This window comes from Tamandua tetradactyla, chromosome 8, assembly GCF_023851605.1.
Source record: "Tamandua tetradactyla isolate mTamTet1 chromosome 8, mTamTet1.pri, whole genome shotgun sequence".
Taxonomy (NCBI): domain Eukaryota; kingdom Metazoa; phylum Chordata; class Mammalia; order Pilosa; family Myrmecophagidae; genus Tamandua; species Tamandua tetradactyla.
In genome coordinates, this window is record NC_135334.1 from 74466939 (window position 1) to 74481465 (window position 14527).

Consider the following 14527-nt stretch of genomic DNA (forward strand, 5'->3'; position numbering starts at 1 on the left):
AGAAGGTCTCTTACTGAGTTGCATCCTGGACAAATACTGTGTGCCTACATGTGGGATTAGGTTTCTGGACCAGCCCTATCTACCTGTTTAACTTACCCACATTTGGCCCCCTTTGTGTGTGGGGATCCCTATGGGGGTGGAAGTTGAACCAACAATGAGGTAGTTGGACCAGCGGGTCTCTAAAGTCTTCTCCAGCTATGACATTCTAAATACTATTACCCCTTTCTTTAAGCAACTATGTCCTCTCTCCTGTTTCCCAGAAGATTTCATTGTGTGAATCTAACACCATTTCCCCTGGTCTCCAGGGTCCAGGGCAGAAGGGTAGCAGCTGGTCCTAGCACAGGGAGGACCCAGGGCGGGGTTTTGAACATATAGAAAAGAGGATGTTAGGCACAGTCGAGGGAGCAGACAGAGCAGGAGTTCAGTCCTTCAGTCCCTGCTGGCATAGGTGGGTGCAGCCATGGACCCTCTCACGGTAAGAGACCTTCTGTTTGTTATCTTCCCCCATCTGGGTCCCATTTCTGGTGATAAATAAAAAAGTAGATTGGCCCAGAAGAGCAGCAGGAATATTCTAGCTGCAAGACCTGTGGTGGACATCTCCATGGGGTAGGAGAGGAGCCCTTGTAATCCTGACCCTGAGCCCAGGAAAGAAAAACAGTGAAGATGGGAATGGGCCTAAGAGAAGGAAGGAAAAACAGCTATGAGGAAAGGAAAATTATCCCCCTCCCCAAAGCTGGAGATGACATAAGTAGGGAGGCTTTGGTGAAGAAGGAACATGTTGGGTCCTGCCAGGAGGCCTAGTCAGAACTGAGCAGCTTGAGAAGAGTCCAGTTCAAAGACCCTCCTGTGTGGACATGTCTTGACCTGCCCTTTGGAGGTGCTCTGGGATTTCTGGAGGGATGAGCAGCTGGGAGATTAAGTCAACAAGATGGGAGCTGCATCCTGGACAAATACTGTGTGCCTACATGTGGGATTAGGTTTCTGGACCAGCCCTATCTACCTGTTTAACTTACCCACATTTGGCCCCCTTTGTGTGTGGGGATCCCTATGGGGGTGGAAGTTGAACCAAGGAAGGGCTCAATCAGACCCAGTCCTGGTACTTTTCTAACCTAAGAGCCACACAATAAAATGGTAAATAAGAAAATTTTTGCTAATATGTGTTTGAGATAAGGAATAATTTAATGTGTGAGCCAAGCTTGGTATAGAGGGTTAAGAGCTTAAAGGTAGAAGGATGAGGGAGGCTACAAAGCTAAGGGGCTTGGAGACTCAGTCCCACCCTCTTCACGCCTCATTCAGCCACAGCCTTCCTGGACTGAGATTGTGAACAAAAAACTGAAGTTCCCACCTCCACTACTGGGGGCCATCCAGGAGGGGAGGCTGGGCCTTGTGCAGCAGCTGCTGGAGTCAGGGGTTGAGGCCACAGGCAGTGGACCAGGAGGGCCCCTGCGGAATGTGGAAGAGGCTGAAGATCGCTCCTGGAGGGAAGCTCTCAACCTGGCCATCCGCCTGGGCCATGAGGCCATCACTGATGTGCTATTGGCCAATGTCAAGTTTGACTTTCGGCAGATCCATGAGGCACTGCTAGTGGCAATAGACACAAATCAGCCAGCAGTGGTACGTCGCCTGCTGGCCCGGCTGGAACGGGAAAAGGGCCGCAAAGTAGACACTAGGTCTTTCTCACTGGCTTTCTTTGACTCATCGATTGATGGCTCCCGCTTTGCACCTGGTGTCACTCCCCTCACCCTGGCCTGCCAGAAGGACCTATATGAAATTGCACAGCTGCTCATGAACCAGGGCCACACCATTGCCCGGCCCCACTCAGTGTCCTGTGCCTGCCTTGAGTGCAGCAATGCTCGTCGCTATGACCTACTGAAGTTCTCCTTGTCCCGCATCAACACCTACCGTGGCATTGCCAGCAGGGCCCACCTTTCACTGGCCAGTGAGGATGCCATGCTGGCTGCCTTCCAGCTCAGCCGTGAGCTCCGGCGCCTTGCACGCAAGGAGCCTGAGTTTAAGGTTGGTTTCTCATACTTTCCTCTGCCCTCTGTGCCCCATATGTTTCTACTACTGTGTCATGATTGGGGCTGTGGTGGGTGTTCTGGGAAGTGGAAAACAACAGAAAGAGGATGAAGCCTAGTTTCTGTCCTCAGGAATCCTCAGAATTCCAGCCTGAGGGGTTTCATTCTAATGGCAGAGAGCAGTTACTCTAGGGGCACCTAATCTTATGGGGGATGCACAACCCCCACCCTAGAGGTGCCCTGGGCCTGAATAGCAGGACAGACTTAGAAATGATATTCAGTGTAATATATTTTATGAGTACCTACTGTATTCCCACCTAGAGCATTGTGTGTTCAGGGTGAGGGAGGGGCATGTAGAGAAGGGGAATAAAGGGGCCAGAAGATGAGGCTCTCAAACTTAAAAGGGCAACAAGACATTCCCAGGACGCTCAACTCATTAGGTACCCATGGATGGATGCTAACAGGGCTTCCAGAGCTCAGAAAATAGAGATTAGAGAAGCTACAGCTGTTATATTCAGGGAAGACACCTTGGAAGAAGCAAGATTAAGGTTAGTTACAGAAATGGAAGCTCTAATACAGATTAAGAGAAGCAGGGAAGGTATTTGGGGCAGGGATGCAGTCCAAGCTGAAGTTCTGAAGTAGCAAAAGTAGAGACATGGTGATGAGGGCAAGTGATGAGGGCAGGACACATTAAAGAAGGGGGAGCTAGAGGAAGCCTGGAGGCAGGGACAGGTCAGGGGACTTGAATACTACCAATTTCATTTGGCTCATCACTCATGCACTGACATCCTGTCTATGCCAAGCAGACTTGGTCCCTGTCCTCAAGCTTACCATTAAGTAGGAAAACATAAAGATTTCAAAACAAGGCCTAAGGCAGGATGCTGTCTATGCTACACAAGCAGGGGAGTAAGACTACTGTCTCTCACTTTAGGTTGTAGGGGTATGGGAGAGGGGAGAGTCCCCACTTCACAGTAGAGGGAAATTGGAGTCCTTCCCAAAGGACTTTCCCAGGCAATTTCCCTCCATTCTCACTGCAACCCACAGAGGGATACCTAGCAGGACTGATCATCCTGATTTTACAGGCAAGGAAGCTGAGGCATGAAAAAGGGAAGTACCTTGCCCAGTATTAAATCATCCCATGTGACAAAGCTGGTGCTCAGAACAAACTTGAAATCCTGGCCTGGATTCTCTCTGAGGTTAGGGCCCAAGTAACACCCAAAATAGGATAGATAAAGTGGGGGCAAGAACTGCCTTATTTCTACATCTATTAAATTGCCAACATGAATCTCATATAAAGTAGAAACTTGGAAAAAATGAAATGAGCACTTGAAAGGCATAAATAGTATGAGTTAAAGTGGGACAGGAAATAGAGAATAGAAAAAGTACAAGAAATGGTCAGAGGTGACACAGGAGGTACCTCAGCAAGAAGGAAAGATGAAGTAGCAGAGAAGAAAGGAAGACATTACTAGCTAATGTAAAGAAGAAATGGCCCAGGAATTGGACAGAGGTGGGCCAGGCCCACTATGATGGGGGGTAGGGAGGTGGCAAACTGATTTGATGGGGCTGGGTCTGCAGGGTGGCAGGCACACATGGACCTGCTTCTCTACAGCCTGAGTACATTGCCCTGGAATTGCTGAGCCAGGACTATGGCTTTGAGCTGTTGGGCATGTGCCGGAACCAGAGTGAAGTCACTGCAGTGCTCAACGACGTGGGCGAAGACAGTGAGATGGAGCCTGAGGCTGAGGGCCTAGGACAAGCCTTTGAGGAGGGCATCCCCAACCTGGCAAGGCTGCGATTGGCCATCAACTACAATCAGAAGCGGGTCAGCAGTCCCCTACCCCTTCCCCTGCTCTGCTCCTTTGCCCTACCGCTTCTAGATACTCCTCATTCCATCCCTAAGCAATTCCTTTTCCTGCCCTTAGGACCCCTCTTAGACTTTGACACTGAGCACTCTTCTATCTAAGCCCTTAATCCTGTGGGTCTCCACTGTTTCTTCTTACCTTCAATGAAATCCCCTTACCTCTCCCCAGTCCTTGTATGACCCAGGACTCCACCTTCAGACCAGAAAATCTGGGTCTTAGATCTGTGTCAGATCTGCTAAGTAACTTTTGAGGACTTTTCCCTTGTTAGACTTCAGAACCTCATTCTATACAGCAAGGAGATTACACTAGATCTCTTGAGGCTTAGATATCAAGTGATTCTATTATTCCCTGTCTCATTAGATATTCCCCAAACCCCAAGCTAAAGTCATCCCCTTTCTACCACCCCTTAGACCCTACTCTCCTTACTCATCCTCAGATATCCTAGCCCACCAGCATCTTAATCAGAAATCTTCCTTCATAATGGCTCCCATGGTCCTGTACCCCAAAACACCAAGTCCCCTTACCTCCTTCTTCCCTCCTCAAAATCATTCAGGCTGGTGGCGCACATCTCTAAGAAGTCAGGGAACCAGGAGTTCTGGGACTTAAGTACCCAGCTCCACCAACCACAACTTTATTTAGAGTTAAATTTTCTGGGATCTGCAGTTTTTTTGTGGGATTTTTTCCCCTTATTTCCCCTGTATTATTTATTTATTTATTTATTTATTTATTTATTTATTTATTTTCCTTACATTTTTTTGCTTATCTGTCCATACCCTGGATGGAAGGAGCATCAGCCACAGGGTTTTCACAATCACACAGTCACATTATCTAGTAGTTTTCAAACATTTTTTTAGCCTCGAAATCTATGGCTTTCATACACATCAATTAAATATTTAACACTATATATGTATATCTTTAAAAATGTGGGATCTGAAAGGTCCATAAAAATCCTTGAGTTCAGCTTCCTTGCTAACAGAGGAAGAAACCAAGGCCCAAGAAGATAGGGCCTGCCCAAGGTCACATGGCAAATGAGTTGCCTCTCTTCTGGGTTGGCTGGCCTGGGAAGAAGGAAGGATAGCTCAATCTCAGTGGCAGGGAAGTAAGGGCTGTGCACCCAAATGGCTCACCATGTTTCCTTCCTGCCTGATAACCTCATTTGCTCACACCCCATCTCTGCTTAGTTTGTAGCACACCCTATCTGCCAACAAGTGCTGTCCTCCATCTGGTGTGGGAACCTACCCGGCTGGCGTGGAAGCACCACCATCTGGAAGCTCTTTGTCGCCTTCCTCATCTTCCTCACCATGCCATTCCTCTGCCTTGGCTACTGGCTGGCACCCAAATCCCGGGTACTAAGAATGAAATTAGTGATAATTGTCATTTATTGAGCATTTGTTTTATGACAGCTCCAGGGCTGGGTGCTTGTTTAATGTTCCCATTAAGTAACTCAAGGTGGTTCTGGAAGGTAGGTATCACACTTCTATTTTATAGAGGAAGAATCTGAGGCACAGTGAATGCAAATGTTCTTTTTGTCCATGGTAAAAAGTAAATAGCAGAGTGAGGAGATAAATTAAGATCTCTCTGCCTCCAAAGCCTGAATCCTGTACACAACCCTATACTCTCTCAAAGAGACCCTATTCCATCCTATAAATTCCTTGGGAGCTCTTGTGGACTCAGATGTTTGTCTTCCTTCACTCAGCAAGTATTTCCTTGAGACCTTACTGTGAGCCAGACCTTTTCCCTGTCATTAGAGATATAGTGAAGAACCAGTTCTGTTTCTATTAATGAGGTGAATTGTAGGAAGTAGAGTGTTTCAGGAAGTAGGAACAGCATGCAAGTCCAGAGAGGGAGAATGGGAGTCAGACAAACAAAGAAATTCTGTGCTGTTAAAGTATAAGTGCAAATAGTGAGTAGTAAGAGGAGCAGGGGCTAGAGAAGTGGGCAGAGGTTAGATCTTGCAGGGCCCGATAAGACATGGTAAGACATTAGGATATCATCACTAGGCAATGGGAAACCATTGTAGGATTTTGATGAGGTGAGTAACCTAATCAGTTTTGTGTTTTGGAAACATCTCTCCACTAGTGGTGTAAGGACCAATAGGGGAAGGTGGGAAGTCCCAAAAGTTAGGGAGTCTGTCAGAATGTGTGTGCAAGAGGTTGCAGACATAGTTCTCAGGTTCCTGGCCTGGGTGAACAGGTTATTTTCAGAGATGGGAATACAAGAGGAGGAGGGGCAAGTTTGGAACAGAATAATGATGAATTTAATTTTTAGTGTGGTTGAATTTGAGGACTCTTTGGGAACTCTAAGGGAAAGCTATTTTACCTCCATGATCTTTAATTACTTATCTGAAAAATAGAAATAATAATGATATTACCTATTTCCTATGGTTGTGAACAATTATATGGTTCATACAACCATATAAGACAGCAGATATGAAAGTATACAGCCTGAGATAAAGCATGTTCTCAATAAATGTCTGAAAAATTTAATAAGTAATTCAGAGAGCAAGAGAGTCACATGTGGACTGAGCAGTCCAGCAGGGCTTTCAGGAGAGGGAGAGCCATCCTCTCCTTCCTTCCCCAAGCTGGGCCGCCTGCTAAAGATCCCAGTGCTGAAGTTCCTGCTGCACTCTGCCTCCTACCTGTGGTTCCTCATCTTCCTGCTGGGAGAGTCCCTGGTCATGGAGACACAGCTGAGCACTTTTCGTGGCCGCAGCCAGAGCGTCTGGGAGACTTCATTACACATGGTTTGGGTCACAGGTACACATGTGGGGCCCCTTATGTGTGGCAACCCTCTTCGGGAGACTCCCTCACTGTTATCCACTATAAACACCCCAGTGGGGGCCCTGGCCCTGTGGGTAACACTGAGACAGCTTAGGTGTCATCAGACACCTAAGGGCTCTGGCATACCATAGAACTCTTCCCCTTCATACCCAATCAAGGGACCTAGTCCTGTGACAGCCCTGGCAAAAGCCCCATTCTTCCCCCACCCTGGCACCAGTCACTACACAATCTAGAGGTTCCTGTCCTTTCACAAATAAGACACTGACCCACAGTGTCGGGTGGGAAATTACCTTGGTATAATGTTAGCTTTAAGTATACTTCCAGGTAAGCTATTTCAGAGGTCATGGAACAGAAAGGCTCACAGAGTAAATTAAAATGCTCAAATCAGTTTATTGAATAAATAAATGATGTGATGGTGGTACCGTTATGAAGGCCAAAATTGAGTTTCGAGCAGGGTAGTACAACAGGTAGATGGTACCTGGGGCCACCACTTGACCTATAGGATAAACACTGTAGATGTTTATTCTCCCTACAGCGGTATCCGCAATTATCCTGATAAGCAGCTATGATTTTTTTAACTTTTGATTTTGATTTTAAATTTGACATTCTGTTGGCAATAATCTCCTTTGCTTTGATACCAACCTAGCTTCAATACTAAATAAAAACCATGTTCTTGTACCCCTTTGTCCCCCCAATTTAATGTAGTTCTTGTCACAAGTTACATGTTTATACAGTGAGTTCAAAGCCATTCATTTATCGTGACATTTTATGCATTTGCTTTTAGATCCTGTAGGAAGTAAAAAGTGGAGTTACAAATCAAAAATACAATACTACTGGTGTTTATATTGCCCCATATAATTACCATTACTGGAGATCTTTATTACTTCATGTGACTTCAATTTATGATCAGTTGTCCTTTCCTTTCAACTTGCAGAGTTCTCTATAGCATGTCTTATAGATCTGGTCTAGTGGTGATGAGCCCCTCTGCTTTTGTTTATCTGGAAACAAAAATTCCTTATTCATTTTCAAAAGTTAGTTAGATATAGAATTTTGGGTGGCAGTTTTTTGCCTCCAGTACTTTAAGTATGTTAAACCACTCACTACCTTCTTGCATCCATGGTTTCCAGTGAAAAATCAATATTTAATCTTTTTTTTATATCACACTGACACTTTGTTTATTGGAATGTATTTGAACTATTAAATAATGAGTGGCTGGATGACAATTTAAAGAGAAAAAAAAATGACCCTTACCCAGCCCAGATAAGTCTTAAATGTCATGGTCTACAACATGGTGCTAAACTGAAATACAAGTAAGTTTAATTTTTCAAGAACTATCAGAGTTCTAGTTGTATTATACATGGAGTCAATGCTACCATTGAAACTCATTTTTTACTTGGTATGAATTCTTTCACTAAGAAAACTATACATGATGAAAAAAGTCTTAGGTTGCAAGATTGAATGATATTATTAGCTATGGAGTTTGAGTAGTTATTCAAAACAAGATTAAATTCGTTTTGCATCCATAGCCATGTAAAGGCATTTGGTGTCAGTATTTTAAAAGATTAAGATGCTTTAAAACAAACCTTTGTAAGAATATCAAAGATTTAGGCAATTTATCTTCATAAATAACTTCAAGTGTCTATGGCTTCAACTGTCTGCCCTACTACTGAGGTAGGTGGCCAAGATTCATCAAAATATATAACAATCATTTGAAAATCCCCTAAGAAAAACCTTGCATAATCAATTGGTTTCTTAAACCCATGTCCAGTTTTCTTTTGATGCCTGTTTTGTTTTTTCTGTCTTTCATTTCCACCTTTTAAAAGAGGATATCCAGGCAACTGGTTCTTTAAGCTCTCACCAAGCAGCATCTCATGTATTCTGTCATCCATGGGTTATCTGAGGAAGGTTTAACCTTCATGTTTTTCTCCATATTCACAGAGTGAGCACGTTGCCTTTGAGCAACCAGTTTCCTTTTTTCCACCTGCCTTCTGCTCTTAGCTGGTAACGCTGACTCATGAATCTCATGAATCTCAGGGGCAGAAGCACAGACATTATGAGTTTTTTGGCTTCCTGTGTCTGTCTGCTTCTCTCCCCAGCCGTAAAGAGCAAATGGATGCTTGTTTTCTTTTATTTTAATTGATGATCTTTGAGGACTTTTGACTGCTTTCCTATTTCCTCTAGCAAGCAAGGCACTTCGATGTTGTTGAGGTTCGGTACTCTTGGGTAATTTATCAGTTTCTTTTGTTTCAATTTGTTCAGGTTTTTCTTCTACTTCTTTCACTGACAATGCTGGGGAATCCGCGGCGCCGGCGTCCCTGTTCTCGTCCCCCAAGGCCTCTGGCTCCTGCACAGCGCCGGGTTCGGGCCTTTCCTGCCCCTCCCACGCCGCGGGCCTGGGCGGAGAGGGCGGCGGGGGTGAGGCCGGAGGTTCTCGGGGCGCGGGGCAAGGGGAGACCCCGCCGCCCGACGACGACGACAAGTCATTCGAGGCGCTGGCCTGGCCCCAGTCTTCCCAGAACCAGGGGTTGTGCGCCTGCTCCAGCAACCGGCGGCTCAGGCGTTAGTGCAGCAGCTCGCGGTAGCACGGCCGGTACATGTCCCACCGCGGGTCCTTGTAGCGCTTCGTGTACTCGCTCTTCACCTTGCTGCCGGGGGACGCGCTGCGCTCGCCCTCAATATTTAATCTTATTGAGGCTTCTTTGTGCATGATATGTTGCTTCTCTCATGGGCTTTCAGAATTCTCTATTGCTGGCATTCAATAGTCTGATTATAACAGTGATATAAACTTACAGTCTATATTCCAACTTTTTCATTTGTCCCAATAATATACCTTTGAGCCTTTTCTCCTTCCTTGTTAGATCCCATCCAGAATCGTGTATTTCACTGTTATTGTCTCTTCAGATGCTCCTCTTTCTGTTAATTGTGGGAACATATATACAACATAAAATTTCCCATCTCACCCACTCCAAGCATACCATTAGTGAGATTAATCACAATCACAATATTGTTGTACCCTCAGCAACTTCCATTACTAAAAACTTTCCCATCTCCCCAAACAGGAACCCTATACCTCTTTTGCATTAACTCCCCATTCCCCCTGACTCCTACCCCTGGCAATCTAGCCTCTTAATTTCTGTCTTTATGAACTTGCATATTTCTCAGTATTTTCTTTGCAGTTACTTTAAGGCTTAAACTTAAACATCCTGTCACTACAACAATCTCATTTGCTTAGATACTAACTTAACTTCAATGCTATACAAAAACTATGTTCCTATAGCCCTCCATCCCCACACCTCTATTTAATTCTTGTCACAAAGTACATGTGTATGAATTAAAAACTGTTTTGTTTTGTTTTTTTTTTTGAGTCAAAAAACCTGATTTCTCATTACAACTTATGCATTTTCCGTTTAGGTCTTCTAGGAAGTAAAAAGTGGAGTTACAAACCAAAAATATAATAGTACTGGCATTTATTTTTATCTTTGTCATTTACCTTTAACAAACATCTTTATTTCTTCACACAGCTTCGATTTGTCGTTTATCTTCCTTTCCTTTCAACTTGCCTAGCTCTCTTTAGCATCTCTTGTAGGGCTGGTCTAGTAGTGACAAACTCCCTCAGCTTTTGTTTATCTGGGATTATCTTAATTCCTCGCTCATTTTTGAAAGTCAGCTTTGATGGATATAGAATTCTTCATTGACGGTTTTTTGCTTTCAATACTCTCAATATGTCATCCACTGCTTTTCTGCCCTATGGTTTCCAATGAGAAATCAGTGCTCAGTTGTATTGAGACTCCCTTGTGCATGCCACATTGTTTCTCTCTTGTGGTTTTCAGAACCTTCTCTTTATCTTGGCACTCAACAATGTGATTATAACATGATATGGTGTGGGTCTGTTTGGGTTTATTCTGTTTGTAGTTCACTGAGCATCTTAAGATGTGTATTCTCATGTCTTTCATTAAACTTTAGACGTTTTCAGGCATTATTTCTTTGAATAGTATCTCTACCCCTTTCTCTCTTTTCCATCTGGGACTCCCACACTGCATATATTTGCATGCTTGATGGTGTCCTACAGATTTGCCAGGCTCTGTTCACTTCCCTTCATTCTTTCTTCTTTCTGCAACTCACTCTGGGTGATTACAGTTGTCTTATCCTCAGGTTCATAGATTCTTCTGCCAGCTAGAATCTCCTCTCTTTTTTTCAAACAGAAAACAGTGCATGTGTTTATTTCTTATATTACTGGGAGTCAGAGGAATTGCTAGGAGTAATAGGAAATTTCTAAAAATAAAGTCATAATTTCTCACCCAATTGTCATCCTAAGCTTTAAAACAAGCACTTAAACCATTAGGTGCTAGGCTTCCTGAACAGCAATTTGTATTTATTAACTGTTTTAAAATCCACAAACGTAAAGCGTCTTTATTTTCAAAAGTTTAGGTATATTTTGTTTAATGCCCTTGTTCATTCTTTTTTTAAATGTATTTATTGAGAAATATCCACACATATACAGTCCAACCATATTATACAATCAATGACTTACAATATCATCACATAGTTGAATATTCTGCACGATGATCATCTTTAGAATATTTACATCAGGCCAGAAAAAGAAATAAAAAGAAGAAGAAAAAAGAACTCATATGTTCTATACTCTGTATCCTTCCCTCTCACTGACCCACAATATTTCAATCTACCCAATTTTTACCCTTTATCTCACCCTATTATTTTTTTATACTTTTTTTTTAATTCATCTGTCCATACCCTGTATAAAGAAGCATCAGACACAAGGTTTTCACAATCATACAGTCACACTGTAAAAACTATATATTTATACAGTCTTCTTAATCAAGGCTACTGGAATACAGTTTAGCAGGTTTAGGTACTTCCCTCTAGCCACTCCAATACACCATAAACTAAAAAGGGATATCTATATAATGCATAAGAATAACCTCCAGAATAACCTCCCAACTGTTTGAAATCTGTGAGCCACTGAGACTTTATTTTGTCTCATTTCTTTCTTTCCCATTTTGATCAAGAAGGCTTTCTCATTCCAATGATGTTGAGTCCTGGCTCATCCCCAGGAGTTAGGACCCACATTGCCTGGGAGATTTAGCCCTTGGGAGTCATGTCCCACATAGTGGGGAGGGCAGTGGGTTCATCTGTCAAGTTGGTTTAGAGAGAGAGGCCACATCAGAGCAACAAAAGAGGTTCTCCGGGGTGATTCTTAGGCATAATTATCAGTAGGGTTAGTCTCTTCTTACAGGAATAAGCTTCATAGGGGTGTTCTTCAAGTCCAGTCTGCTCTTGAGACCCTCTAGGGCATTTTTTCATTTCTGTTACTGTGATCCTCAACTCTGTTTGCTTCCTTTCCATAATTTCCATTTCTTTATTAATATTCTCTTGTGCTCATCTGTTGTTTTGCTGATTTCCTTCCATTCTTTGTCCATATTTTCCTTTAGCTCTTTGAGTATATTTATGACAGTTTTGTAAAAGTCTTTGTCTTGTATGTCCCAGATCTGGTCTTCCTCACTGATGGCTTCTAATCTCCTTTACCTGGGCCTCACTTCCTGTTTCTTTGTATATTTTGTAATCTTTTGTTGAAACCTGGTCATTGGGATATTTATAATGTATTGTCACTGGAATTTAAACTCTAAGACATTTGTTCCTTAAGCTTGTATACAGCCAGTGTTATGACAGAGCTTTCCTTGAATACCAGGAGCTAATAAAAAAGAAGAAATGCTTTTCCCAAACTTTGCAGATTGACCTGTGCAAGTGATCTCTTTCAGAGCTTATTCATACAGTGAATTTGGAGAATAACTTGAGTCCAAAGCATAGCAATCTCCCTGATCCTTTCTGTGCATGAGTCTTGCTTTAGCATATACATGTAGCTCTGAGAAGTCCCCCATTTACATGAATACAAATGTCCCCTCTTTTCCAGGAAACAGTTTCCTCACAGTCCTGGCCACTGCCTTGTATGTCCTACAGTAACTAATTCCTTGCAGGAATAAAACCAATAAAGACATGATGATTATTCTCTTACAGCTGTCTTCTACACACAGGGCAAGTTCTAGGATGGTGAGTCTGCAAGAAGTTTCCCAGCTCAGTCCCACAGCCTGCCACCAATTAAATAGTGACCGATATACCTGCTCCAAATAAGTGCATAAGGGTTATTCTTCCTCTGGAACTGAGACCAAGGACCAACACTGGGAGCATGGGCCAGCTCTACACCAAGACAGTGAAGGAATAGGGGAAGGGCCAGCTAGGACCCCGTGAAATCCTACTGTTTTTAAGTAGCCTTTTTCTTGATTCAGTATTCACCCTGTTTCTGCAAACCTTTAACAGCTTTCTAGAGCTTTAAGAGAGATGTTTCTGCCACATCTTGCTGGTTGTTCAAAGCTTCTGTAAGGAAGTGGTACCCTGAAGCTTCTCACCCTACCACTGACCAGCAGCTATAAATTTTATTTATATCCCTTGGGCAGAGGACATGTGGGACCTGAATGGATGTCACCAGTGGGTAGCTAACCAAAGATCTGATGAATATTGAGGGCCTTATCTATATTCAGTGTATCATGAATATTTTGTATCTATGGCCCTTCCTTCCTTTCTACATATGTTCATGCATACATACTCTACTTAATTGATTCAACATGTCACCCAGGTTACTAACTTATCTATGCTTAATGCATACGTTTCATCCATTCCATTGGTTTTCTTTTCTAAAGCAGAATTGAGTAGTCTCAAACAATTCAGTAAATGCACACCACCGGCTCATCAGAGTTTTCTGGTGGCCATTCCTCTTGTGTCCTCCCCATATGGACAACCTGAAAAGGCTGATATTTGGAGCCCCATGAATCCAATATTCTTTAAATATTTGTTCCACGCTTATTTTGTGGAGGGGAAGAAGAAACTGATTTTCTAGTTATTGTATACTTAGTAATGTACTTCCACTGGCCAAAGCAGGATCCTTGCTCTGAAAAAAATTGCAAAATAATTCCACCTTTTAATGGCTTCCTTTTCAGGTTATTTGGTTTGCTTGGTGATTTTCAAAACCAGACTTCTCAGAAGTCATATTAAAGATTTAAAATTTAGATAATAAAAATAAATCTTTCCCTACCAATAAACGGCTTCTCCCAAGTATTGTTCATTTTCTAAATATCAGCTGATTGTGATACATCAGCGATGAGTCTGCATCAGGGAAGAATGTTTTGTTTATTTTCACTTATGATTATTGTATACTTTAGATTAAATGTTTACATTGTATCAATTATCCTAGTGATGTTTTAGTTCTCCCCATAGATAGGTTCTCCCCACCCCTGCCTTAATCCAACTCTGACCTGGAAGGAGGAGGAAAGTTCTGCCCCAATCTGTCCTGGCTCCCTGCTGCCCCTTCAGGCTTCTTGTGGTTTGAGTGCAAAGAGGTGTGGATCGAGGGCCTGCGCAGTTACCTTCTGGACTGGTGGAACTTCCTGGATGTGGTCATTCTATCCCTGTACTTGGCAGCCTTTGCACTGCGCCTTCTCCTGGCTGGGCTTGCCCACATGCACTGCCAGGATGCCCTCAATGGGACTGCTTGCCACTATTTCACCACAGCTGGTGAGTGTCCCCCAACACAGCCTTGAATTCCCAGTCCCTCCTCTTCCTTGGTTCTCAACCCCAGCCCCCATTCCACCCTACACAGAGCGAAGTGAGTGGCGTACCGAGGATCCACAGTTCTTGGCTGAGGTGCTCTTTGCTGTCACCAGCATGCTCAGCTTCACCCGCCTGGCCTACATTCTGCCAGCCCATGAGTCACTGGGCACTCTGCAGATTTCCATTGGCAAGATGATCGACGACATGATCCGGTACATACTATTCCTGCTCAGAGTACCTCCTCTAT

The 14527-nt window shown here is 43.5% G+C and overlaps 1 protein-coding gene and 1 pseudogene across 1 annotated transcript in view; one reads left to right on the forward strand and one right to left on the reverse strand.

The window, feature by feature from the left end:
* The window catches only part of XNDC1N (XRCC1 N-terminal domain containing 1, N-terminal like), a 65217-nt gene that overhangs the window by 38806 nt on the left and 11884 nt on the right, over window positions 1–14527 (forward strand). Inside the window, 7 exon segments of the mRNA XM_077113739.1 lie at window positions 261–306; window positions 1297–2016; window positions 3628–3840; window positions 5062–5226; window positions 6462–6636; window positions 14044–14244; window positions 14330–14492. Of these exon segments, the coding sequence (XP_076969854.1) occupies window positions 261–306; window positions 1297–2016; window positions 3628–3840; window positions 5062–5226; window positions 6462–6636; window positions 14044–14244; window positions 14330–14492 (1683 nt within the window).
* LOC143643913 (centriole, cilia and spindle-associated protein pseudogene) lies at window positions 7044–9367 on the reverse strand (annotated as a pseudogene).